The following is a 27,486-nucleotide window of genomic DNA, read 5'->3' as shown; positions in this document are numbered from 1 at the left end:
TATTCCGCACAATAAGTTTCAAAACATTTTATAGGTTGTAAAGAACTAATAATTGTAATTTGTTGTGTTTGCAGCATATTTACTGAAATCAAAAGCTATTTCAATCAAACTTTTCACACCATTTTAACTTTAAACATTTGAACAGGTCACGTTACATTTTAACATAGGACCCCTGATTTGATAGCAGCTTCACAAGTCTTGCATCCATTGAACTTGTGAGTTTTTGGACAGTTTCTGCTTGAATTTGTTTGCAAGATGTCAGAATAGCCTCCCAGACGTGCTGTTTGGATGTAAACTGCCTCCCACCCTCATAGATCTTTTGCTTGAGGATGCTCCAAAGGTTCTCAATAGGATTGAGGTCAGGGGAGGATGGAGGCCACACCATGACTTTCTCTCCTTTTATCCCCATAGCAGCCATTGATGCAGAGGTATTCTTTGCAGCATGAGATTGTCATGCATGAAAATGATTTTACTACGGAAAGCATAGTTATTCCTTCTGTACCAGGGAAGAAAGTGGTCAGTCATAAACTCCACATACTTTGCAGAGGTCATCTTTACACCTTCGGGGACCCTAAAGGGTCCAAACAGCTCTGTTCCCATGATTCCGGCCCAAAACAGGACTCCACCACCGCCTTGCTGACGTCGCAGCCTTGTTGGAACAGGGTGGCCGTCCACCAACTATCCACTACTCCATCCATCTGGACCATCCAGGGTTGCACAGCACTCATCAGTGAACAGGACTGTTTGAAAATTAGTCTTCATGTATTTTTCTGCCCAATGCAGCTGTTTCTGCTTGTGAGCATTGGTTAGTGGTGGCCGAATAGAAGGTTTATGCACAGTTGCAAGACTCTGGAGGACTCTACACCTTGATGTCCATGGGACTCCAGAGGCACCAGCAGCTTCAAATATCTCTTTGCTGCTATGTAATGGTATTTTAACAGCTGCTTTCTTGATCTGATGCATGGATCTGGCAGAAATCTTCCTCAGTGTGCCTTTATCTGCACGAACCCGTCTGTGCTCTGAATCAGCCACAAATCTCTTAATAGTGCGATGATCACGCTTAAGTTTTTGTGAAATATCTAATGTTTTCATACCTCGTCCAAGGCATTGAACTATTTCACTCTTTTCGGCAGCAGAGAAATCCTTTTTCTTCCCCATATTGCTTGAAAATGGTGCTCTGCTTAATAATGTGGAACACCCTCCTTTAGTAGTTTTTCCTTAAATTGGGCTCACCTGCCAATCTAATTATTACAGGTGTCCGAGATTGTTTTCAGTGATCAAAAGAGCCCTGACACACAATGCCATCCATGAGTTAAACTGAAAAACAAAATATTTCATCTTTGTGACACTTAAATAGAATTTGCTTAATAATTTGGAAGAGAGAGAGATATTACAGGGTATTTTAACTGGGAGTCAGATATGAAGAGTGGGGAGTATCCATCTTTTATATTAAAGTAGTAGTAAAGGCTGAGACTTTTTGTATGGATATAATAATTTTATATATAATGCACAATAATGGTAAATTTTTATTTTTAATGCTTTATATTGCCTACAGTCTATCAGCCTCAAGCTTCCCTGGATTTGGATTTTGATCTTCTCTGCACAATGCCCTTAAAGTGATTTGTAAACCTTGGATTTTTTTTTAATCTTCAAACTTCTACTTCCCTGCGCTGTGTAAATGTTTTTGCACAGAGCAGCCCTGAGTCTCCTCTTCTGGGGTCCCCCACTGACACTGTTGGCTCCTCTTGCATTCAGAGTGCCCCTACAACAAGTGTCAAAGTAATAGTATAAATGGCAAGATAAAAAAACTTCTGTCAGAAGAATCACTCACTTTCTTCTCCTGCCCAGGAACTACATGTTCCATGAGGCATTGCTCCTCACACAGTCACATTCACAAATTAACAGGCACTTACTGACATGTATGGATGGTGTACTGAGCTGTATGTGTACTGCACTGTATTTTCTGATATGTGAACAAGTAATGCATTCTGTATGCAGGCCAACTAATCGGTTGCCCAGCTAATTGATTATGCAAATATTTGACAACTATTTTCATAATCAATAATAATCGATTATGATGATTAGTTGTTGCAGTCCTAATCTCAGCCCTTTTTTTTTAATATTGGTACATGCTTGCTTTTGGCCAATTAGCTTGTATCATTCCAGTCAAGTAAGCTGTCCTTAAAGTACTACTAAACCCAGAATCCTGCATTCACTGTATCTGGTCTCCCACTGTACACAGAACATGGAAGTGCAATTATTTTAGTAAATATAAACTTAAATACCTTTTCTCAGCAGCAGTTAGAGCAGTCTTGTGACTTCTATCCGTGTCCAGCAGAGCACATGTTAAAGCTTGTAGGAGGAGTTTTCATTTTGCTCTAGGAGGATGCAGAACTGACCTGACCTGCTGATTGGCCCTGTTTTGATCACATGCATTCTCCCAAGAAAAAAAAACACCTTTTTAGCAATACACACCAAACTGAGCATGTGCACTGTGTCTCCACACGATATGGCTTATCAGGAGATGAGGGACACTGAAAGAAGGGGAGGATCAGGGAAGTCAATTTTTTTTTTTTTCTTATAAGATGTATGAACAAAGACATTCCTTTAATGAGGGAAATTTAGGAACTTGCGTCAAAGTTCATTATTTACTACCAAGCTTCAACTAGAGCTGCCAATTTCACAGTGATGAACCATTATCGCAATCATGAACATTATTATCATTACAACCATAGGCACTTGTGGCTTAATAATAAGATCCACAACCACGTTACAGTGATTGATACCCGCAGCCGCGATCGGTGCAGTAGGTAGAGCGGTTGTGCGCTTTGCACGCGCCCCCTACCCCGTAATGCAGGATCACGTTTATATACGTGATCCTGAGCACAGGGGCCTTGTAGCAGTATATGTACTGCGGGCGGTACCATAGTGGTTAAAGGGACAGTTCACCATTATTAAGATTATATTAAGTTGGCACTTTTTTTTGTGTATTTGTACCACGATATACAGGAAGTGTGACTACACTGGTCCACGTGATGTGATTATGGATTTAAAGGGACAGTTCACTACAAATTATTTTATTGCATGATTTATGTTGTATTCATAGCACTGTTTATGTGCACAATCTACGGGAGTTTATATGTACTTATTGGAAGAGATTGAGTAGCATACAGTGGGGCAAAAATGTATTTAGTCAGCCACCAATTGTGCAAGTTCTCCCACTTAAAAAGATGAGAGAGGCCTGTAATTGGCATCATAGGTAGACCTCAACTATGAGAGACAAAATGAGAAAAAAAATCCAGACAATCACATTGGCTGATTTGGAAAGAATTTATTTGCAAATTATGGTGGAAAATAAGTATTTGGTCACCTACAAACAAGCAAGATTTCTGGCTCTCACAGACCTGTACCTTCTTCTTTAAGAGGCTCCTCTGTCCTGCACTCATTACCTGTATCAATGGCACCTGTTTGAGGTTGTGGACAGGTGTCTTTTATACTGATAAGTTCAAACAGTCACACTCCAAACTCCACTATGGTGAAGACTAAAGAGCTGTCGAAGGACACCAGAAACAAAATTGTAGACCTGCACCAGGCTGGGAAGACTGAATCTGCAATAGGCAAGCAGCTTGGTGTAAACAAATCAACTGTGGGAGCAATAATTAGAAAATGGAAGATATACAAGACCACTGATAATCTCCCTCGATCTGGGGCTCCACGCAAGATCTCACCCTGTGGGGTCAAAATGATCACAAGAACAGTGAGCAAAAATCCCAGGACCACACGGGGAGACCTAGTAAATGACCTGCAGAGAGCTGGGACCAACGTAACAAAGGCTACCATCAGTAACACACTACGCCGCCAAGGACTCAGATCCTGCAGTGCCAGACGTGTCCCCCTGCTTAAGCCAGTATATGTCCGGGCCCGTCTGAAGTTTGCTAGAGAGCATTTGGATGATCCAGAAGAGGATTGGGAGAATGTCATATTGTCAGATGAAACCAAAATAGAACTGTTTGGTAGAAACACAACTCGTTGTGTTTGGAGGAGAGAGAATGCTGAGTTGCATCCAAAGAACACCATACCTACTGTGAAGCATGGGGGTGGCAACATCATGCTTTGGGGCTGTTTCTCCTCAAAGGGACCAGGATGACTGATCCATGTACAGGACAGAATGAATGGGGCCATGTATCGTGAGATTTTGAGTGCAAACCTCCTTCCATCAGCAAGGGCATTGAAGATGAAACGTGGCTGAGTCTTCCGACATGACAATGATCCCAAACATACTGCCCGGGCAACGAAGGAGTGGCTTTGTAAGAAGCATTTCAAGGTCCTGGAGTGGCCTAGCCAGTCTCCAGATCTCAACCCCATAGAAAACCTTTGGAGGGAGTTGAAAGTCCGTGTTGCCCAGCGACAGCCCCCAAACATCATTGCTCTAGAGGAGATCTGCATGGAGGAATGGGCCAACATACCAGCAACAGTGTGTGCCAACCTTGTGAAGACTTACAGGAAACGTTTGACCTCTGTCATTGCCAACAAAGGATATATCGCAAAGTATTGAGATGAACTTTTGATATTGACCAAATACTTATTTTCCACCATAATTTGCAAATAAATTCTTTTCAAATATGATTGTCTGGATTTTTTTCTCATTTTGTCTCTCATAGTTGTGGTCTCCCTAGGATGCCAATTACAGGCCTCTCTCATCTTTTTAAGTGGGAGAACTTGCACAATTGGTGGCTGACTAAATTCTTTATTGCCCCACTGTATATTGATTTTCACAAGCACGGCAGATTGATTGTCACCATTTATATATGCACGTATAAGGTTGCAAGCAAAATTATATTTATTTCATTGTTGCGCTGCATTTTTTTTGCGTAAGTCAAAAATATTGTTTTGCTTTTTTTTTTCTCAATTGTCACTTCTTTTTTTTTTTTTTTGTATAAAGAAAAAAATAAACGCATATGCAATCAAATACCACCAAAAGAAAGCTATATTTGTGGGAAAAGGACATAAATTTCATTTCGGTTCAGCGTTACATGACCGCGCAATTGTCAGTTAAAGTAAAGCAGCGCCATATCGCAAAAAATGAACTGGTCAGGGGAAGTGGGTAAAGGTGGAGAAAGTTCTGAAATTATTTCTTTTGTCTTTTTTTTTTTTTTTTTTTTTTACATCACAGAAACCTGACATTTTAAAAGGGGTGTGTAGACTTTTTATATCCACTGTATCACAAGATAGGAGACATAGTCACTTCTTGGTTCTTGGACTGCATGCTACAAAACGTGCATGTAACTGACGATGTAGGATAGGCTTTAATGTAAATAGGGTCAGACATTGTCCTTGTAAGAGACTCTTATGATAAACTGTTTTCCTGTTTACAGGTGTGGAAATGTGAAATATGGCTATAATAGGTTACCCAGAACATCTGTCATCATCGCATTTTACAATGAAGCATGGTCCACACTCTTGCGAACAGTCCACAGTGTCTTGGAAACCTCTCCAGACATTCTTCTTGAAGAAGTTATCTTAGTAGATGATTACAGTGAGAAAGGTAAAAAACTTTTTTTTTATTTTTTCTTATAAGATGTATGAACAAAGACATTCCTTTAATGAGGGAAATTTAGGAACTTGCGTCAAAGTTCATTATTTACTTCCAGGCTTCAACTAGAGCTGCCAATTTCACAGTGGTGAACCATTATAGCAATCATGAACATTATTCTAATCCCCAATGCTATCATTACAACCATAGACACATGTGGCATCATAATAAGACCCACAACCACAAGTAACCTTCATTCTACTTCAAATTTGTGAGTAAACAGATTTGCAATGGATAAGATTGGCTGTGTACTGTAGCCACTCCAGGAGATTAAATCACAGTTCTATAGGAATGAATGAAGTCTCTCTCAGTTGAATAATTTAAGCAGTTCAGTTGGTTAAAGCACTTTGCTGCAAAATTTGTGGATGTTGGTTCAATTTTATTTTGACCAACGTTTTCCCTGTTGTACTTAAGACCCTGGAAGAAAAGCATTATTCAGAAGCTGAAGTTGGAGGGTGCTGGAGACTAACACTGGGGTTTTCGATCTAATCCCATAACCTGACATATGTCCATGTACCTGGGCTTCTTTTATTTTTGGTAGTCCTGTCACTTCTTTACAGTAGGTGTAAGGGTTCAATCCAGGGAAACTCTGCAGGAGAAAAGGGAATGTGCCTCCGATGCCAAGGCCTAGTAACTTCCATATTTGATATAAAATATTCAGTTTTCAGTATACTGTAATTAACATCACTATTTTATATCTGTATTTTGATTGTATAGTAACTTTTTTTCTTTTTTTTGTCATTTGTTATGCTAACAGGAAGTCACCAGTAAGTGATTTGTGTAGATTGTGTTGAATAGCAATTAAAATTGCAAATGCCTATTCGGATTATATGCCTGTGTTTTTTATTTTTAATGAAAAATAAAGCAGTATATGCACTAAAGGTCACAATTTGGATTTCTGCAAGTAAGTTTGAGGCATATTGTGGATGCCTCATGATTGCAAGGTAAAAGTGGTGGAAATCCTGCCTGACCTTTACATTTTATTGGCCATAAAATTTGTCAGCAGTTCTTCACTAGCAGGACCACTGATTTGAATCTATGTACACTAGTGGTGCACCGAAATGAAAATTCTGGTGCCGAAACCGATACCGAAAATTCAAAATGCATGTGGCCAAAAACCGAACCAAAATGTCTGCGTATGTGGAGGAGGGGAGGCTCCAATTTTTATTGTATTTTATTTATTTATTTTTTTGAACTTATGATTTTATTGCTGTCACATAGGGGACCAATAGTTCCCTATGTGATAGCATATGAGTGACAGGCCCTCTTTGTAGGGGAAGGAAGGGGGCAGGAGAGGAGCAATGTATACAGAGGCTCTCACACTGGCTGTCACCATATGTCATTGCCGGGTTTTAAATGCAATTCCCGGCTTTTTTGTTTTTTTCTTTCTTCACCATAGCTCAGAGAATGAATGAAACTTTTCTTTCATAAACTTTTTGTTTCGTTTAGCTCTGGGAAAGTGACAGCTGATTCTCTGAGCTATAGTGAAAAAAAAAAAACCCGGCAATCGCATTTAAAAACAGTCACTGACATATAGTGACAGCCAGTCACTGTATACACTGCTCCTCTCCTGCCTTTCTCCTCCAGCCCCCCCCCCCCCCCTCACATCTGCAGTACACACAGCCCCCTGTATCGGCACCTGTAGTGACTACATTTTTCCTATCAGCAAAATGCTGATGGAACTATTTTCGGCCGATTATGTTTCGGTGGACCCTTAATGTTCTCCCTTTTACTGTGAACACCTATGTATAAAAGCATTAGTGTATAATTCTGATCTATATCTCTCTGTTAAACAGGCTAACATGTTTTCCCTTCAGCCATAAATGAAAAACGAGAGAATAGACATTTTATCATAATACACAAAGTCAAACGGAGCACATCAAAGTAAACCTTGCAAATGGGTGCTAGATTATATTGCAGGACCCTCAAGGTGTAGTTACCGGGGTGCTGTTATGCAAATTGTTACCTCAGCTAGCATAGTTTGTTCTGTTTTTCATGCTTTTTTTTTTTACAGTAGTACCTGCATGTTGGTATGAGTATGCAGTTTGTGTTTTTGTTTATTAAATTTGAACCTTATTCTTACAGCACTAATTTGATTTACTGTAATTATGTAATGTTCAATATGGTTTTAGAACATCTGAAGGAAAGTTTGCAAGAATATGTGTCTGAACTGAGGAAAGTTCGACTAATCCGTGCAAACAAGAGAGAAGGTCTCGTACGAGCACGGCTCCTTGGTGCATCCCAAGCTAAAGGAGAAGTTTTGACTTTCCTTGATTGCCATTGTGAGTGTCATAATGGCTGGTTGGAACCACTTCTAGAAAGGTACCATCTTTCATATGGATTATATTGCTCCGTGTATACTATGTTTGTTTTTTTTTGTTTTGTTTTTTTAAATCACACTTTTTAAAAATGTTTGTCTTTTTAGATTATTTTTTTTTTTAAATATACATATATGAATCCAAATTGATTTACATAGAACATCAATAGCAGTGTTAAAAACTGACTTTTTTGTCAAATTCCCATGAGCTGTACATATAAAAGACTAAAAGTGGAATCAACCTGGCACTTAATGTGAAAAAAAGGGAAAAACACTTTTAATTCTATCATTTTCAGCTCTTTTTTTTTTTTTTTGCACATTTAAAAAATGAAAACCTTTTTAAAAAAATGAAAATACACCTTGCACAATATTAGCTCAACTGTTCAGCAAATCTATATTTCAGTATCAAAAATATGTATGTGCAAATTGTTGGCTTACTTGGCTCACTATGATGAAAACACGTCTGTTATAACCCTATGTACACAAGAGGGTATTATTGTCAAGGGCCTCATTTGGTCATGGCAGAAGTTCATGAATTTTTTCATGATTTGTATTCTTCTACCCTGAGCAGCTCATTGTGTAACACCAGTGTGTTACACAATGCCTTCAATGCATAGCATGCACATAGATAGCACCAGCTCAAAAAAATGACTCCCTGCAATTTTGAGAGTCGAGAAAGTAGAAATGGCAATGGCACATTTTGTGAAAGCTAAATCTCCAAGTACTGATTGCTTTCCAATAGTATTTAATGCACTATATCTGCAGACTTTCCCCCCAAAATTACTCATATTCTTTAATAGAATGGGGTTTTTTTTAATATGGCTTTGATTCCTTCACCCTACCAACTCAAGGAGGGAAGCTTTGATTACCTTTATTCCCAAGGCTGGAAAGGATCCCCTATATCCTTCCTTCAAGAGGATGTAAAATTACTAGCAAAAGTGTTAGCTACTCAACCTAATCACAACCTTTTAATCCATATAGATCATTGTGGCCTTATACCAGGCAAGAATAAAACTTTAATACTAAAAGCCTTTCCATGAATTTCCAGGCTTTCCATGACTATGTTAGCAGAGGAAAGATGGTAACCTTGAATGCTGTGAAAGCCTTTGATTCTGAAGAGTGGTGTTTTCTGCGGCATTGCTTGCAAAATTATGGATTTTTTTTTTAAATTTGTCAAATGGCTGCAAATGTATATCAAGCCCTTGTGGCCAGAATATCAACTAATGGTTGGGTATCAAAAATTTTTCCTCTTTTTTGGGGGACAAGTTAAGGTTGCCCTCTGTCAGCGTTACTCCATGCTCTGGTTGTTGCATTACCAACAATCTCTGTTCATTTCCACCCTGATAAAGTGGCAGTAAACCGCCTACAAAAAATCTTAAATAATGGCCCCCCTGCAGTGTTAGGTCATAATGTACCAGTATATGCACTGAACCCTCCAGTGCCATGCTGTCATGACTTCCCAGTGCCGCCATCTTCAGCTGGTCTTCCTTCCAGATTCGGAGGCTCCAGCAGTATGAATGGCCGGAGCCACGATGACGTCACTCCTGCGTATGGGTTGGTGACATCACTGGCTGCATTATGTGTGAATATTTCCTAAACTGTGCACGCTTAGCAGATATTCACTGTACCTACAGGTAATCCCTAATATAGGCTTACCTGTAGGTACAACTTAAAAAGTGGACTTTACTTCCACTTGAAGGAGCTGCGTATTGGTGACTTTGAGGAAAACATAGGGCTGTATGGAGACTATCTCCCAAAATCTCTATTTAGAAGACTTGCATCCATGCCTCTTGGGTGCCCTAAAGGCCATTAAGCAATATGGAAGGTTCTCTGGTCTATAAATTAACACTGCAAAATCGTAAATCCTACCCATTGATGGCTTTATGCCCATGATCAGTGAATCCTCCTTACCTCCACTTGTGGGCTAATGCTGTCAAATACTGAAGTCTTTAAATTTCCAGAACACTCCCAGACTTTATCCTTCTAAATATCAAACCCCTTATTGAGCATATTAAATCTAAAATTCAGTAGATCTAATAAAAGTAATTCTGCTTTCAAAAATCCTTTATGTACTGTGGCACTCCCTGGTATATCTCCCATTGAAACGCTTCCAAATGGTAGACTCCCTTTTTAATAATTTTCTAGTAATACTAGAATGTATAACATATGCTGAAATAGCCTGTACTTAAAGTGGAACTTCACCCAAAACACAATCAGCCCCTGCCCTCACCCCCATATATTTGTGGTTTAACTATTTTTTTCTTGGAGCAGGTACCTATTTTTGGCAGGTACCTGCTTCACTTCCACTGGACAACTGGAATTTTACCCCCCCCCCCTTAAACCTTCTGAGACATGTCGCAGATCCCAGGAGGCTGTTGGTCTATTGAGAAATTGGCAGTGCTACTCGCGCATGCACAGTGGGGAGCCAGGTATGAAGCACCAGGGAGTCACCGCTGGATTTCTTCATCCAAGATGGCGGAAAAGGATTCAAAAGACCATCGAAGAACCAGCTTGGGTGAGGACATCGCTGGGTCCCTTGACTGGTAATTACATGTTTATTAGAAACCAGCCTCTGACGTATTTGTAGCTGCGGACTTTATTATTCATATTTTTGTCCACAGAGTTCCTCTTTAAAAACACAACTACTCTTGGGGGAACTGAATTACCAGACAAAATAGAAAGCTTTATATTTCTATATTCTGCTGTGTACAGTGCCTTGAAATTTCAAACTTTGTGTGTCCTTAAGATTTGCACAACAGAGCGTAGAGAACTTCATGGAGTGGGTTTCCATGGCCGAGCAGCTGCATCCAAGCCTTATATCATCAAGTGCAATGCAAAGCTTTGAATGCAGTAGTGTAAAGCATACCGCCACTGGACTCTAGAGCAGTGGAGACATGTTCTCTGGAGTGACAAATCACGCTTCTCTGTCTGGTAATCTGATAGATGTGTCTTGGTTTGGTGGTTACCAGGAGAATGGTACTTGCCTGACTGCATTGTGCCAAGTGTAACGTTTGGTGGAGGAGGGGATTATGGTGTGGGGCTGTTTTTCAGGGGTTGGGCTTGGCCCCTTAGTTCCGGTGAAGGGAACTCTTGAGGTGTCAGCATACCAAGACATTTTGGACAATTTCATGCTGCCAACTTTGTGGGAACAGTTTGGGGATGGCCCCTTCCTGTTCCAACATGAATGTGTGCACCAGTGCACAAAGCAAGGTCCATAAATACATGGATGAGCGAGTTTGGGGTGGAGGAACTTGATTGGCCTGCACAGAGTCCTGACCTTAAAAAATAAATTATAAAAAATCCGAAGCTTTGAACTCATCTCTTACCCCTCATACACTGCACTTGGCACAGAAAATTGTTCCTTTAAATGGGAAGACAAGACACTGAATTACTTTGGAGTCAAGCTTACACCTACCTTAGATGCTTTATATGCTAGGAATTTCATTCAGTTACTTAAAAGTCCATTTCTCTAGGTCTTTCTTTAAACTTTGAAGTATTTCTCCTGGTTTGGCAGGACAGCAATAGTCAAAATGACCATATTGCCAAAAATAATATAATTTTTTCCAAACCCTACCAATCTACATTCCATCCTGCTTTTTCCATTCATTGCAATCGCTGCTTAGGAGATTTCTATAGGCAAACAAGAGACCGCAAATTAATCTTCATCTACTCATTAGATCTAAAAGTGGAGTTATAGGCTTTCCTAATTTTAGGAATTATTATTATGCTTCTCACCTGACTCGAATCCTAGATTGGCACGGTTATGCAAACCATAAAGATTGGGTCTCTCTGGAAGAAGACCTTGGTTCCTTACCAGTGAAATTCACCCCATAGGTACCACCAGAAACATGTCCAACCAGTCTAAAGCAACATCCAATAGTTGGGGCAACACTAAAAATATCAAAATTCAGTCTTGCAGTTAAAGGCTTTAGCCACTTCAGGTTTGGACACTTTCACCCCCATCTAGTCCAGGCCAATTTTCAGCGCTGTCACACTTTGACAGTTGTGCGGTCATGCAACATTGTACCCAAATGAAATTTAGCATTTTGTTGAGACCGATTAATACTTTTCTTTTGGTGGTATTTATTCACCACTGAGATTTTTATTTTTTTGCTATATAAAGGAAAAAAGACCAACAATTTTTTTTTTTTCAACAATCCGTTTTTTATTGAATCTTAAAGATCAATATACAGCGATCAGACTTACAATGTAGATAGTCCTTTGTAAGTGATTGTAGGGAATGTATAACAGCAGTATTCCACAACTTCATCCTAATAACTTCAGTAAGTTCTCTGATAGAAGAAAATTAAAGAAAACAAAACAAAAACATGACATTCGTGAGAAGTAGTAAAAAAGGCAACATTCGTATGGTACATATCAACCAATTTCAAATGGGTATATAAGGAATCCAGTATTTCCATGTCTGTTCAAAGTTTTGTAAGGAGTTAAGAGCTTGCTAAGAGCAAGCATTCTTTCGTAAGTGTAATTAAGATTAATCATGGTTATGAGTTCTGATATACTGGGTGCTATGTTTTTTTGCCACACTTTGGTAATTAGTGATTTGGCTGCTAGCAAGATATTTAGTATAAGAGTACGATGAGGAATAGGCAATATCTCAATACCCAAGCTGAGTAATGCTAATGCTGGGTCAGGAGGAGATACAGTTGCAAGAAAAAGTATGTGAACCCCTTGGGATTACGTGGATTTCTGCATGAATTGGGCATAAAATGTGCTCTGAACGTCATCTAAGTCACAACAATAGAAGAACACAGTCTGCTGAACGTAATACTACACAAACATTAGATGTTGCCATGGTTTAATTGCACATAACATGTAAACGTTCACAGTGCAGGGAGGAAAAAGTATGTAAACCTTTGGACTTAATAACTGGTTGACCCTCCTTTTGGCAGCAATAACCTCAACCAAATGTTTCCTGTAGTTGCAGATCAGACCTGCACAACGATCTGGAGTAATTTTGGACCACTCCTCTTCACAAAACTGTTTCAGTGTAGCAATATTCTTGGGATGTCTGGTGTGAATCGCTCTCTTAAGGTCATGCCACAGCATTTCAATCGGGTTGAGGTCAGGACTCTGACTGGGCCACTCCAGAAGGCGTATTCTGTGCTGTTGCAGCCATTGTTTTGTTGAATTACTTGTATGCTTTGGGTCATTGTCCTGTTGCATCACCCATCCTCTGCGGAGCTTCAGTTGCTGGACAGATGGTCGTACGTTTTCCTGCAAAATGTCTTGATAAACTCTGGAATTCATTTTCCCATCAATGACAACAATCCGTCCAGGCCCTGAGGCAGCAAAGCAGCCCCAAACCATGATGCTCCCTCCGCCATGTTTTACAGTGGGGATGAGGTTTTGATGTTGGTGTGCTGTGCCTTTTTTTTTCTCCTCACATAGTGTTGTGTGTTCTTCCCAAACAACTCAATCTTGGTTTCATCTGTCCACAGTATATTTTGCCAGTAGTGCTGTGGAACATCCAGGTGCTCTTTTACAAACTTCAAACGTGCTGCAATATTCTTTTTGGACAGCAATGGCTTCCTCCGTGGTGTCCTCCCATGTACTCCATTCTTGTTTAATGTTTTCCTTATTGTAGATGTGTCAACAAAAATGTTGGCATGTGCCAGAGATTTCTGTAGCAACACATCCAATATCATCACACTGATTGGAGTCAAGGTTGGCTCACTCCTGGCTCCATTTAGCTCTGGGAGAAGTCATTAAGCTAGGGCCTCACATACTTTTTTCCTCCCTGCACTGTGAAAGTTTACATGTTATGTGCAATTAAACCATGGCAACATCTAATGTTTGTGTAGTATTATGTTCAGCAGACTGTGTTCTTTTATTGTTGTGACTTAGATGACGTTCAGAGCACATTTTATGCCCAATTCATGCAAAACTCCACGTAGTCCCAAGGGGTTCACATACTTTTTCTTGCAACTGTATAATTTCTACCAAAAACAGTGATTGATCTAGTTAGTGATGTTGCACTATTATTTTGAATGCAACTGTGTATACCATAGTTTGTAGATGCTATAACTTTCACACAAACCAATTAATATACACATATTGGGATTTTATTTTTTTTACCAAAGACATGTAGCAGAATACATTTTTGCCTAGATGTATGACTGACTAAATTTTGAGTTTAGTTGTGTGAAAAAGGATATACATTTTGTTTGGGTACAGCGTTGCATAACCGCACAGTTACCAGTTAAAAGGCACAGTGTTGGGTAGCAAAACATGGCCTTGTCAGGAAAGGGGGGGGGGGGGCTTCCGGCCTGAAGTGGTTAAGTTCCACATAAAGAAATGGTTGTTTACTGTAAAGCTTTGAATAGCAAATTAGACTTATGCAAGACCTAAGGACCTACAGTATGTCATTTTTTAACCTAATAATTTTGTAACTATGTCTTTAGTGGGGGCTAGACTGTGTAATTAGACATTGTCACAGTAAAGTGGATGAAATAAGAAAATAGGGGTTGTTAGTATAATGGAGGTTGTGTTGTTGTCTTTTGTTATATGGCATAAACATGACTGTAGTTTATTTTGTGTTGTTCCTCAGGATCCGGGAAGAGGAAACTGCAGTAGTATGCCCAGTGATCGATGTCATAGACTGGCGTACTTTTGAGTATTTAGGCAATTCTGGTATACCTCAGATTGGAGGACTCGACTGGAGACTTGTTTTTACTTGGCATGTGGTCCCAGAGAGAGAGGAAAAGCGAAGGCGATCATCTATTGATGTCATCAGGTTTGTATAGCTATACAGTAATATTGATATATTGTATGCTTTAATATTGTGGTAAGTAAAGTGATTGTTTTTTTGTTTTTTTTACACACGCATATTATGTTTATAGTATGAAGAGAGAAAACCTGTGGGGCTAACTCTGGCAATGGTAGCAGGCAAATAGACAAAAATGGATAAAGTGCATTCACCATGAAAAGTATGACATGAAGAAGAATCATTTTTAGTACTTTTTTCTCTTGTCAGAAACTAAAACTACAGTTTTTTGGAGAGAAAGAAAAGCTATAGTCCCCAAGGTTAACATTGCAAGAATTTCCTAATTTAAAGTGGTTGTAAAGGGTGAAGGTTTTTTACCTTCATGAGTTCTATACAGGGAGATAAAAAAAAACCTTCAGTGTGCAGCTCTTCCCTCAGCCCCCCTCCAATACTTACCTTAGCCCGATATTGATCCAGCAATGTGCACAAGGGTAGCACCTCTCCCAGGTCTCTCTCTCTCCTCATTGGCTGAGACACAGAAATGGGAATCTGTAAGGAGGGGGCAGGGGAGGGAGCGAGCATGCAAGCTGCTTGCTCTGGGGGCACTCGGCAAGGGGGGGAGGGGCCAGAAGCACCAGTGGGGGGGACCCAAGAAGAGGAGTATTGGGGCTCCACTGTGCAAAACCATTGTACAGAGCAGGTAAGTATGATGGGTTTATTTAAAAAAAACAAAAAAAAACTTCCATAACCACTTTAATGGTATGTATTGTAATTTGGGATTATAAAGATATTGAAACAAGCCATTCTGTCAAACTTCCCAAAAGTAAGGCTGGCTATACATGGGTAGAAAATAGCTTGAAAATAAGTTTGCATTTGACAAAGATCTGTTGAATGAGCATGTGATTACTCCATTGTTAATACAAATTCGCCCCCCCCCCCCTTATTAACATAAGCTCGTTCAGTTACAACATAAGTAAATTTTTTTGTCGATTTGATTTCAAAATGCAGAATGTGCTCATGCGCAGTACAATATTTTTTTTTTTTGTGGGTTATTCCCGATAGATTCCCCATTGATTCCACTTCTTGTGCTTTGAAAATTGTTTGTACAAAAAAATTCCAACATGTCTGTCTTGTTTTGCCTTTCTTTGCATTTCAAGAATCAATATGATACCCCCAACATTTAGAAAGTGCTTCAAACAATTTCCGAGCAATTTTCTAATCATCTATGGCCCTCTTTAGTGCTTAGTACAAGGGTTTGTTTATAATAAAGTCTCAGTGTTGTAATAAACTATTCCCCAGGTGTCCTTTCACACTTGCAAGGCCCTTATCAGATAAAACAATCACTGCAATTGCAACATTTTTTTTCTTCATTAAAGTTTATAATCTGTTATCTGGTAAAAAAACTATTTTAGTAATTTTATATACAGGTGAAACTCGAAAAATTAGAATATCGTGCAAAAGTTCATTTATTTCAGTAATGCAACTTAAAAGGTGAAACTAATATATGAGATAGACTCATTACATGCAAAAGCAAGATAGTTCAAGCCGTGATTTGTCATCATTGTGATGATTATGGCTTACAGCTCATGAAAACCCCAAATCCACAATCTCAGAAAATGAGAATATTGTGAAAAGGTGCAATATTCTCGGCTCAAAGTGTCCCACTCTAATCAGCTAATTAGGCCATAACACCTGCAAAGGGTCCTGAGCCTTTAAATGGTCTCTCAGTCTGGTTCAGTAGGAATCACAATCATGGGAAAGACTGCTGACCTGACAGTTGTGCAGAAAACCATCATTGACACCCTCCATAAGGAGGGAAAGCCTCAAAAGGTAATTGCTAAAGAAGTTGGATGTTCCCAAAGTGCTGTATCAAAGCACATTAATATAAGGTTATGTGGAAGGGAAAAGTGTGGAAGAAAAAGGTGCACAAGTAGCAGGGATGACCGCAGCCTGGAGAGGATTGTCAGGAAAAGGCCATTCAAAAGAGTTGGGGACTTTCACAAGGAGTGGACTGAGGCTGGAGTCAGTGCATCAAGAGCCACCACACACAGTCGGATCCTGGACATGGGCTTCTAATGTCGTATTCCTCTTGTCAAGCTGCTCCTGAACAGCAAACAATGTCAGAAGCGTCTTACCTGGGCTAAAGAAAAACAGATCTGGTTTGTTGCTCAGTGGTCCAAAGTCCTCTTTTCTGATGAGAGCAACTTTTGCATCTCATTTGGAAACCAAGGACCCAGAGTATGGAGGAAGAATGGAGAGGCACACACTGCAAGATGCTTGAAGTCCAGTGTGAATTTTCCACAGTCTGTGTTGATTTGGGGAGCCATGTCATCTGCTGGTGTTGGTCCACTGTGCTTCATTAAGTCCAGGGTCAACGCAGCCGTTTACCAGGAGATTTTGGAGCACTTCATGCTTCCTTCCGCAAATGAGCTTTATGGGGATGCTGACTTCATTTTCCAGCAGAACTTGGCACCTGCCCACACTGCCAAAAGCACCAAAACCTGGTTCAATGACCGTGGGATTACTGTGCTTGATTGGCCAGCAAACTCGCCTGACCTGAACCCCATAGAGAATCTATGGGGCATTGCCAAGAAAAAGATGAGACATGAGACCGAACAATGCAGAAGAGCTGAAGGCCGCTATTGAAGCATCCTGGTCTTCCATAACACCTCAGCAGTACCACAGGCTGATAGCTTCCATGCCACGCTGCATTGAGGCAGTAATTGCTGCAAAATGGGCCCAACCCAAGTACTGAGTACATATTCAGCATAAAGGATAGTGAGCGCTCTTATAAATACAGCAGCTAGAACACTTCAGGCAACCACAATGCCTCCAAAATATCAATAAAACCATAAAACATCAGAGTGCAGCGCTTAGAAAAATAAATATGTGATTAACAATAGCAGAGAGTCAAAGCATCCACAGTGTTTCACTGGAGTAATGTGAACTTCCACGGCCTTTACTCTTTCAAATAACAGAAATGCGCACTCACCAGAAACGCAATGGTTATGCGCATGTATGATCAAGCATCCCAGGTGATAGGTACATCAAAGGTTAGGCAGCAGGCATTTCCCTCATGGTGGGTCATCACAGACTCTTTAGTCAGGTCCAGGGGTCCCCTTAAGGTCAGCCAGGTGCTCCACACAAAACTCCTCTCAGGGTGGCAAAGTGCTTTCTCTGTGGGGATGATAGCTCCACATAGGAGCCCCAGAAAACAGATGCCAGAGATAGTGTAGTACTTCCCAAAAAATTTTTATTTATAAAAAACACAGCAGGGCAGTATGCATAATCAATTTCATGTAAGAACAGGAAAAGCAGCAGTACTGACCCCAGTAAAGATGGCCGCCGGGCCTCCTCGTGGCTCCGGCGGTGAAATGACGTTACGCTCTGCACAGCTCCTCCTTAGGCCTTTCGTGCTACAGGTACATTATCAGAGGGGAGGCTGTACAGGAGCGTGACCGACGTCCGTGATAAATATAGGGAAACCGGCACATGCGCAGTTAGTCTCGGCCATCTTCCCGAAGAAAACAGGTACTGCGCATGCGCGAGCACGGCAGCGCCATTTTGCCGTGGATCCGCAATCTAATACATAGCAGGGAAGAGACAGAGAGATGTCTCATTTCACAGCCCTTCGGTAATAGTTACCTACTATGCCGCAGACCCCAGGGAATTGTTATAAGCACTCTACTCCCAAATAAAGTGACAGTGCAAAGTACAGTAACAGTAACCATGCGCATATTAATATATGGGGTATGAGAATCCCCTCAGTGAATGGCATATGGTTACAATAACGGACCATGGCAAGATGAAAAATAAAAATACATACATGTCACAAAGTCATAATAAATCACAAAAGAATTAAATAAAAGCAAATAGAAGAATAAAAGAGGTAAACCTTCGCAACGGATGGCATATCTGGTCTTATAATGCTAGACCACATCAAGGTAAGCATTATAAATATATATATGCCCTAAAAACATGATAAATGAAAGCAGACAAAGGGATAAAAAGAGGTAAAAAACCCAAAATAGAGTTGAATAAACAATGTAGAACAATCCATTAAAATCTTATACAGTCACAATAGTTCCTCTATTAGTCCCCACATCAGCGGTACAAATGGGGGTAAGGAAAAGCATCCAATTGTACAAGGACTGGTAAATAATAGTCAGTAGGGGTGGGAAAATGATCCATGATCACTAATAAAAGTGAAATCTAAAAAGCGTAAAAAATTATTATTAAAACATCATACTCATGAAAAAAGTACCCCACGTATTGGTAATAAGAGAACACACTGAAAATTCGACCAAGTATGGAATATAAAAAAAATTGAATAGAACGCATCAGGTAAAAATTGGGCCAAATATCATAGAGGGGTAAAAAAGAAAAGAGGGGGGGACACAGAAACAGATCCCATCAGCTGTTAGCAATAAAGCAGTTAACGTCTACCTCAATATTGTGGCCTAAAGGGTGTAAGGTATGGAGCTCAAACACCCATTTCGTTTCGGCTTGGGAAACTGCTCTTGTCTTATTGATACCCCTCCAGTGGTTACCGATCACATCAATACCAATGAATTTTAACGAAGATGGATCATTATTGTGATGAAGACGGTAGTGGTTTGATAAAGAGTGCTCCCTGAACCCTTTCTTAATATTTGAAACATGCTCACGCAACCGATCGCGTAACCGTCTTGTTGTCCTGCCAACATACAGTTTACGACAGGGGCACTGTAGTAAATATACTACAAACTTACTGTAGCAAGAGATAAATTGTTTAATGTTGTAAGTTCTGCCAGTAATTGATGATTCAAATGTGTCGACTCTCTTTTTTCTGATATTATTGCACTTGCAAATGATACACCTATTACAGGGGTGAAACCGTTTCAGATCATTAAACAGGGATATGTTTCTAGGGGGGTCACGCTAGGTTGCGTGAGCATGTGGCCACTCTCTCGTTCCTCCTCCTTTCCTGACCTGCTGGGCTGCATGTTCGGATAAGGTTCTGGTATGGATTTGGGGGGGGACCCTCATCCCATTTTTTTTTTTTTTTGTTAATTTGTGTGGGGGTTTCCCTCAAAATCCATACCAGACGCGAAGGGCTTGGAACGGATGTGGGGACCCCACACTTTTTTTTTTTTTTTTTTTTTTTTTTTTGTCTTAATTGCTGAGCAATGCAAGCAATTCTTTTTATATTCAGATGTCAGCGGGGAACTCCACTGACGGCTAAAAAAAAAAATTTTTTTAGTAGCTGTGTGGTATCTTACCGCATACGCCAGATGTGGTAAGCTACTGTTTTGTGAATTCTCCCCTCTGTTCGAAGTACATGGTTGAACTTTTGTTATGTTTGATTGACTGACTGTGAACCGAACAGGGAGGTGTTCGGCCCATCACTATTCATGATGGATGAAGACCAGTGAAATGGGTAAGATTGCTGTAGGTTAGTCAGTCTATCATGGAAGAGTTTTTTTATGTTCAGGGCCTCTGATTTTGAATAATTGATAGAGAAATTTGACAGTTCCCCATACTAGGTATTCAAATGAGGTAATGTGGGCAGGGAGAACTCTGTCTCTGTGAGGCAAAACAGAAAATAGTCAATGCATTAAGCGATTGTGTTCCATGTGCATGAATCTTGCATATAATGGGTTCATGAATCCGTATGAAAATAAAGAAGATAGTCCCGCTGGATCCTATTTGACAGGGGAAAATAATCTGATCAAGTTTTATTTACCTTTACTTTGGTGAATGTTTGGTGAACTCTGGAGCATGTTTACTTCTCAAACTCTGACAATAACATGACTTTCGGCACTGTATTCTCACCCTATAGCCAGAGTCACCCTAGTAACCCCTTAACGATGAGGTACCTACCTTCCTCATCTATGATCTGTGCACCTGACTGCCAGGGAAAAGACCAAGTTATCAAGATGCGCATGCCCTTTGCTTTTGAAATAGGAGGATGACAGTGTTAGGCCACTGGACAGGTGTAAATGAACAGTTTAGGAACCTTCCCTGGTTGAAAATGGGTCTCCTGTAAGAAAACCACCTAATTACACATCTTGGCCAAATCGCAGAGAAGATGCAATCTCTTCTCAGAGACATTAAGACCTCTAACATTATATGATCGTTATATGATTATACTTGATTGGGCTATTTTTGATGACATGGACCCTGGGACGTGCAGTCCCATCTTGGGGTCTTCTGAGGGGGATAGATAAGGGGGGGGGGGGGTAGTTTGGGAAACCAGCAAAAAATAAAATGAGGGAACTACACCGAAGAGGATAACTATTATAACAGTGCACCCCACCAGGTGATCCGAGGACTAACTAACCTCATAATACTTTTACAAAACAACATAACCAGGAAATGTTTATGGATATTCGTTAATCCACCGCAGGGGTGAACAGGGTTGTGCAGTGTAAGAGGGGAGGTTGGCACAGGGACTATTCTAACGAAGGGCGTAACATGGCCGGCATATGCCCTTTTGTCAAGCTGTGTGCGTATAGAAGGGGACCCAGCCAAGCACATCCTCTGATGTAGATGAGGTGCTGCTTCTCAGTAGAGGGTCCCGATGCACCCTTTCGAGCTTCAGATCAGCCTCAGGAGCTTAATCCATAATAGTGTCACAGATTGACTGCCTGGACGGAAGATTTTAGGTCTACTCCAGTTGTGGCTTCTAGGAGTCCATGTGTTCCTGCTGTGGTTTTCTGCATCTTCCAGACAGAGGATTATGGAATTAAAGCAATGGTGGGAGAAGGCACAGGATTCTTCCGGTGCTGTTAGGCAGAAGTTTATAATGTTAATTTTCCCCCTCTCAACTAACCACCCTAGCATTCAGGTTAGATAGCTCTTGCCTGATTTCGGCTATTTCTTTCTATAAAGCTCCCTCAATTCTCTGAGCCACTGATTCCAGATCTGGCTGTGTGGGAAGGTATCCAGGTCTCCTCTGGTCGGGAGGGCACAGAGAATCTCTTTGAGCTCTGGGTCTGTAGCCCAGGATTGTGATCCAAAATGATGTGAAGATTCGGAGGCAGAGAGAGAACACTCCCTGTTAAGCCATGGGGTAGGTATGGGAGACAGGGCTGCATATTGACTTGCGCTCTTTGCAAGGAGCCAGAGTCTGCCCCGTTGTGTTGCTTTTACTGAAGCCAGTGAGCAGTGGTGGGACAGGGTGCCATCTTGACTGCTGCAAGTGACACTGTATGGTGGGGAGGGGGCAGGGGAGAGGCACCTGTGAGTATCCACTGTATGAGGCTGTCAGCAGCTGTGTCCTGGGAGTCTCCTGCCCCTAGTCATCTGTGTTTGAGCAGTAAAAGCCCTCAATTTTGTCTGTGAAGCACAGAGTTCAGTTGCTGCTCTCCTCCATTGTCCGCACACACCCCTGGAGTATACAATGAAGGAGATACTTATTTCATCCCTTGCTGATTTTGAATGTTTGCCCACTCACAAAGAAATGACCAGTCTAAAAATGGTAGGTGTATTGTAACACTGAGAGAACAGCAACAAAAAATTCAAAAGAAATCCATAGCTAACAAATTATGCACTGATTTGCATGTTCATAAGGGAAATAAGTATTTGATCCCTTATCATTCAGCAGGATTTCTGGCTACCAGGGGTCTTTCATACAGGTAACAAGCTGATATTAGAAGCAGTCTCTTAAAGGGAGTGCTGCTAATCTAATTTTGTTATCTATATAAAAGACACCTGTCCACAGGAGCAATCAAACAATCAGATTCCAAACTCTCCACCATGGCAAAGACCAAAGAGCTGTCCAAGGATGTCTGGTTTTGATCTTGGCTCTGCTTGCTAACCTGGTACTGACCCCAGCCTGCCTCCTAACCACACTGCTGTCTCACGGTGTATGACCCTGGCTCATCTTGACCGTGGCAATCACCTGCTATCAAGCTATTTGCACCTGTGCTTCTTTGAGCCTTGTACCTCTATCACCACATTCAGGGGTACTCGGACCAGAGCCGCAAGGAAAGCCCTCTCATCAACTTGGCCTTCAACCAAGGTACATGACAGAAACATCCAGCCCTGTCTGAGGCCAAAAGAGATGCTACCCCTCAAAATTGCGGCTCTTACCCAAGCTGTGACAAATCTTCAGGAGAGATACTTCCAGCTCAAGGGACTGATACAGAACCTGTCTGCCACTGCCACCACCTCAACTCAAAGCTCTGCTACAAGTGCAACTGCACCAGCCTCTACTTTTGGAAACTCTCAACCTGTGACTCCTGCTGTGGTTATACCACCAGAACCTCGTGTGCCAACCCCTGAATTCTTTTCAGGCAATTGCAGGAAATTCCGTGGGTTAAAAAATGCATGTGAACTGTACTTTGTTTTACATCCTCAAATTTTCTTTTTAGAATCCGTGAAGGTGGGGTTCATTATCTCCTTGCTGACTGATGAGGCCTAGGCATGGGCGCGCCACCTCCTGGAATAACACAATCCTGTTCTTAACTCGGTAAAGACTTTCTTTGAATACATGGCTCAACTTTGATGATCCACATTGCACCACTACAGCAGAGACTGTGCTACAAGCACTTTAACAGGGCCTGGAATGACGTTGCTCTAAAATATCAGTACTGCTTGCACTTGTAAGAGACTTTGAAAGATGAACTTGCCCGCGTAGAAATGCCTGACTCTTTGGAGGACCTGGTACAACTTGCCATCCAATTACATCGTTGGCTTCGGGAACGACGGTCAGAAAAATACCCCTCCGCCAGGCCCACATGGGTAATGCCGAAGATCCAACTCGCCTTGTCTACTAATCCTCCAGTCCAGCCAGGTTGAACTCATGCAGATCGACCTTCTTCGTCATGCCTTGTCCTCAGAAGACAAACTACGGCGACGCCAGGCCAACCTATGCCTGTACTGTAGAGAATCTGGTCAATTCCGTATCAACTGGCCTATCCGGCCAAGTAAGTCTCTTCACAGACATTCTACTTACTGTATTTTTTGCTTCATAAGATGCACCTGACCATAAGACACACCTTATGAGATGACCAGAGACTGGGGAGCGGAGGGGGGGCAGAGGGTACCCAAATTTGACAGGTGCCTGATCCCACTTTTGTGGCGTTGTCCTTCCCCCTCCCTCCCCATAATCTTCTGGGACATGTCCCAGAAGATTATGGGGCCATTCACAAAGCGAAGCGCTTCTCGCACATGCGTAGTGGGCACCCAGCTGTGAAGCCACAAGCTGTCACAGCCAGGTGCCCATGCCGGCGCCGGGGGAAGAAGACTGAGGACACCGCTGGACCAAGGAACAGGTAGGACCGCTGGAGGTCTGCAGAGAAGAGCCGAGCGGCCGGCCCGGTATTCTAACACGAACGGAATACTGAGCCGGCCGCACCATATTCGCTCCATAAGACACAGACAAAAGTGCATCTTATGGAGTGAAAAATACGGTACCTTCAGGTTTCAGTAATCCAGTCACATTGTCCTTCCTATCTCTCTACAGGTGCCTGGAAGGGAAAACAAGTTCCAGCCCATCATTGATTCCACAGCTTGTAGCTGCTCTATGGACATTACCTAGCAAAAGATTTGCAAATTTCTCTAGTGCCCAAGGGACAACAACTTAATATTCATCTTGTGGATGGAACACATCCAAAATTTGGGCCTATTACCCAAGAGACTGTGCCTGTCTTAACCACCACCAGTTTGGGTCACCAAGAACTTTTACGCTTTGACATCTTATGTTCTCCCATGTTACCAGTAATTCTTGGCATACCCTAGTTACAAGCTCATAATCCCCTGGTGGATTGGGGTACAGGGACTATAACTTTCCAGTCAGCCTATTGCTAGCAGAACTGCCTCAGCACAAACCCTGTTGACCCTACACTGGTCCTCAGCAGCCAATTGAACTCTAATCTTTGCCTGCTCATACCAGGATATCATGACTTTTTTGATGTTTTCGACAAGAAAGAAGCAGACACTCTTCCACCACATCGGTCTTACGACTGCCCATTGAACTGCTCCGTGGGGCAGAGATTCCATTTGGCCGCATATTCCCTCTGTCTGAACTGAAACTAGAAGCATTACATCAATGAAAATTTGAAAAAAGGTTGCATGCTCCCTTCATCATCACCAGCAGGAGCTAGCATATTCTTTGTGGAAAAAAGACAACTCTCTCCGAACCTTGTGTGGACTATTGGGAGCTCAATAAGATTGCCGTTTAAAAATGGCTACCCTTTAAGTCCTGAACTTTTTCAAAGATTCCGGGGGGCGGATATTCACTAAGCTTGTCTTGCAGGGGGGCCTATAACTTAGTACATATCAGGGAAGGAGACGAGTGAAAGACAGCATTTCGAACTCACTTTGGGCATTTTGAGTACCTGGTGATACCTAGATGGTCCTAGAAGTAAAATTTGGAGACTCAATTCATCTTTACTTAAGGACAAGGTTAACATAAAAAAACCTTAAGCTGTCCATGCAAGAATATTTCGCCTTCAATGACACCCCTGAGTTTGACCCTCTAACTCAATGGGAAGCCCTTAAGTGCTCGATTAGAGGTGAATTTTTATCACTGTCTGCCACTTTCAAAGGCAAAAAAAGCCTTTGTGCATTCCCTTTTGCTATGCATTAGGCGGCTGGAAACCATGCACAAACTCACTCATGTGGTGACTACTCTCCAAGATTTAATGGAAGCCAGATGACAACATGCGGAGGAATTAGGAAAGAGTGCAAGCCATTAATATGTATTGTGCCAAAAAGTATTTTATGAGCAAGGCAATAAATGTGACTGTCTGCTAGCTAGAGTGGTTCAAGCTAAGAAAGGCTGGTATATCAGAGACCCAAAGGGAGGCAAACGCTTTTCAAATGAGGCCATAGCTAAGCAATTTAAAGACATGTATACGTCCCTTTTTATAATCTGTCGGATTCACCTTGCCCCTTCTCGATTCCCTTTACAGGCTCTTCTCCTAGATACAGGCGCATCACAGAGTTTTTACGAAAATATAGCCCTACTTCTATCAGGAAGAGGCCCAGAACCTTGAAACTCCAATTACTGGAGGGAAATTGGATAGAGCCATAAAAAAAAATGTAAACAAGGCAAAAGTCCTTTTTGCCTTCCTCTGGATCAACTGTGGGTATAGGATTATAACTTTTTTTTTTTTTTTTCAATAGTTGAACTGGATGGACTTTTGTCTTTTTTTTTTTTTTTTTTTTTCAGCCAGACTAACTATGTAAAATTCCTGGCCCAGACGGCTTAACCCTCCAATATTATAAAACCTTCTTGGATATTCTGAAGCCACGTTTTCTAGCGGGCTTTACCTCTTTGGCTTCCTTTCCACCCTGGACCTCTCATCTTCAGGAGGCACATATAGTGGTCCTACCTAAGGAGGGGAAGGATGATATACTAATCACAAATTACCACCCCGTTTCCCTTCTAAACATGGATGTGAAGCTTTACTCAAAGATCTTAGCAAATCTGTTACTGCCCTTCTCTTGATGGATCTCCTGGGATCAAGTCAGTTTCATTCCAGGACGAGAAGCTTGCGACAACACAATTAAGGCAATGAATCTTTACCACTGGCTGACCTCACAGAAAAGAAGGGGGTTCTTCCTTTTACTTGATGCCGAGAAGGCCTTTGATAGGGTTGCCTTGGGATTACTTAGCAGCAACCCTGAAAGCAATAGGCATTCTACCGAAGATACTGAACAACATTCCGGCTCTTTACTCTAATCCTTTGGCAAAGGTAAGTGTGAATGGCCTTTTCTCTGGCAATTTCTGTTTGAACAATGGCACAAGGCAGGGTTGCCCTTTATCCCCTCTCTTATATGTTCTTTCTCTTGAGCCATTCCTAAATAGAATAAGGTCAAACCCTAGCATACATGGGATAGAAGTCTGTGGCACTACTTATAATGTAGCTGCCTTCACAGATGACATGCTCTTCTTCCTAACTGAACCCCATTTATCTTTGCCGAACTTACTTCGGGATTTGAAACCGTATAAATCACTCTCTAATCTCAAAATTAATTATTGCAAATCACAAGCTTTGAATGTTACTCTTATGGATAAGGAGATGGGACACTGTCAATCTAATCTTCCTTTTTCTTGGTGTTCTGAAGCTTTGAAATACCTAGGCATCCGCATACCGCATAGTCTCTTGGAGCTTTTCCGCCAGAATCACCAAATGTTTTTGGAGGATATGCATAGATACATGCGAGCTTGGAACTCCTTGGATGTATCTTGGTTTGGAAGGGCAGCTTTAGTAAAAATGTCCCTTCTTCCCTACATCTTATATATTATGCAAACGGTCCCGATTTTAGTTCTTTCCACTTTTTTCTGTACTTACAAGAGAGAGTGTACCCTTTTCATCTGGCGTCATAAACCCCCGCGGGTTAAATACACCCCGACTGATAAGCCCAAAACCAAAGGAGGCATAGGCCTGCCAGATCTCTATAGCTATTACAAGGCTTGTTTATTAACTCATCTACTTGATTGGAATGTTCATGCATCTTCTAAGGACTGGGTCTCTTTGGAGGACTCACTGATTTAGTTACCACTGCATCTATTGCCTTGGTTACACCCATCTCAGGTTCCTTCTGAGGCTAGAGAGCACCCCTTTACTGGTCTGCCCCACCAAATTTTCCACCGACATTTCTTCCCGACTCAAGGGAGGTTTAACGTTGGACCACCTGGAATGTCCACTTAATTTCTCCAGCAGGGTTGACCACACAGAGATGTCATGGCAATGCATTTTTTTCATCGGGGAGTACTCCTCATCTAGAGATGCTCTCCATGCCAAATTGGCTCTATTTAAACTATCACATTGGACTTGCCTCCGAATCCACCATTTTTTGTCTACAAGGGGCTCCAGGGCTATGTAGACTAGACCATTGTCACATTTGGAAACTCTT

General features: G+C 41.4%; 1 protein-coding gene across 1 annotated transcript in view; it reads left to right on the top strand.

Annotated features, from left to right (window-relative positions):
- Nucleotides 1-27,486, top strand: part of GALNT12 (polypeptide N-acetylgalactosaminyltransferase 12) — a 138,972-nt gene that overhangs the window by 30,101 nt on the left and 81,385 nt on the right. Inside the window, exons 2-4 of the mRNA XM_089681039.1 lie at nt 5,376-5,545; nt 7,726-7,915; nt 14,479-14,664. Coding sequence (XP_089537165.1) covers nt 5,376-5,545; nt 7,726-7,915; nt 14,479-14,664 — 546 coding nt within the window. The remainder of the gene's footprint in view (nt 1-5,375; nt 5,546-7,725; nt 7,916-14,478; nt 14,665-27,486) is intronic.

This window comes from Staurois parvus, unplaced genomic scaffold, assembly GCF_062004578.1.
Source record: "Staurois parvus isolate SC_StPar_1 unplaced genomic scaffold, SC_StPar_1.0 ptg000257l, whole genome shotgun sequence".
In the NCBI taxonomy this organism is placed as follows: domain Eukaryota; kingdom Metazoa; phylum Chordata; class Amphibia; order Anura; family Ranidae; genus Staurois; species Staurois parvus.
Note: the sequence above shows the minus strand (reverse complement) of the source record. Positions and strands in the feature narration are given on the sequence as shown.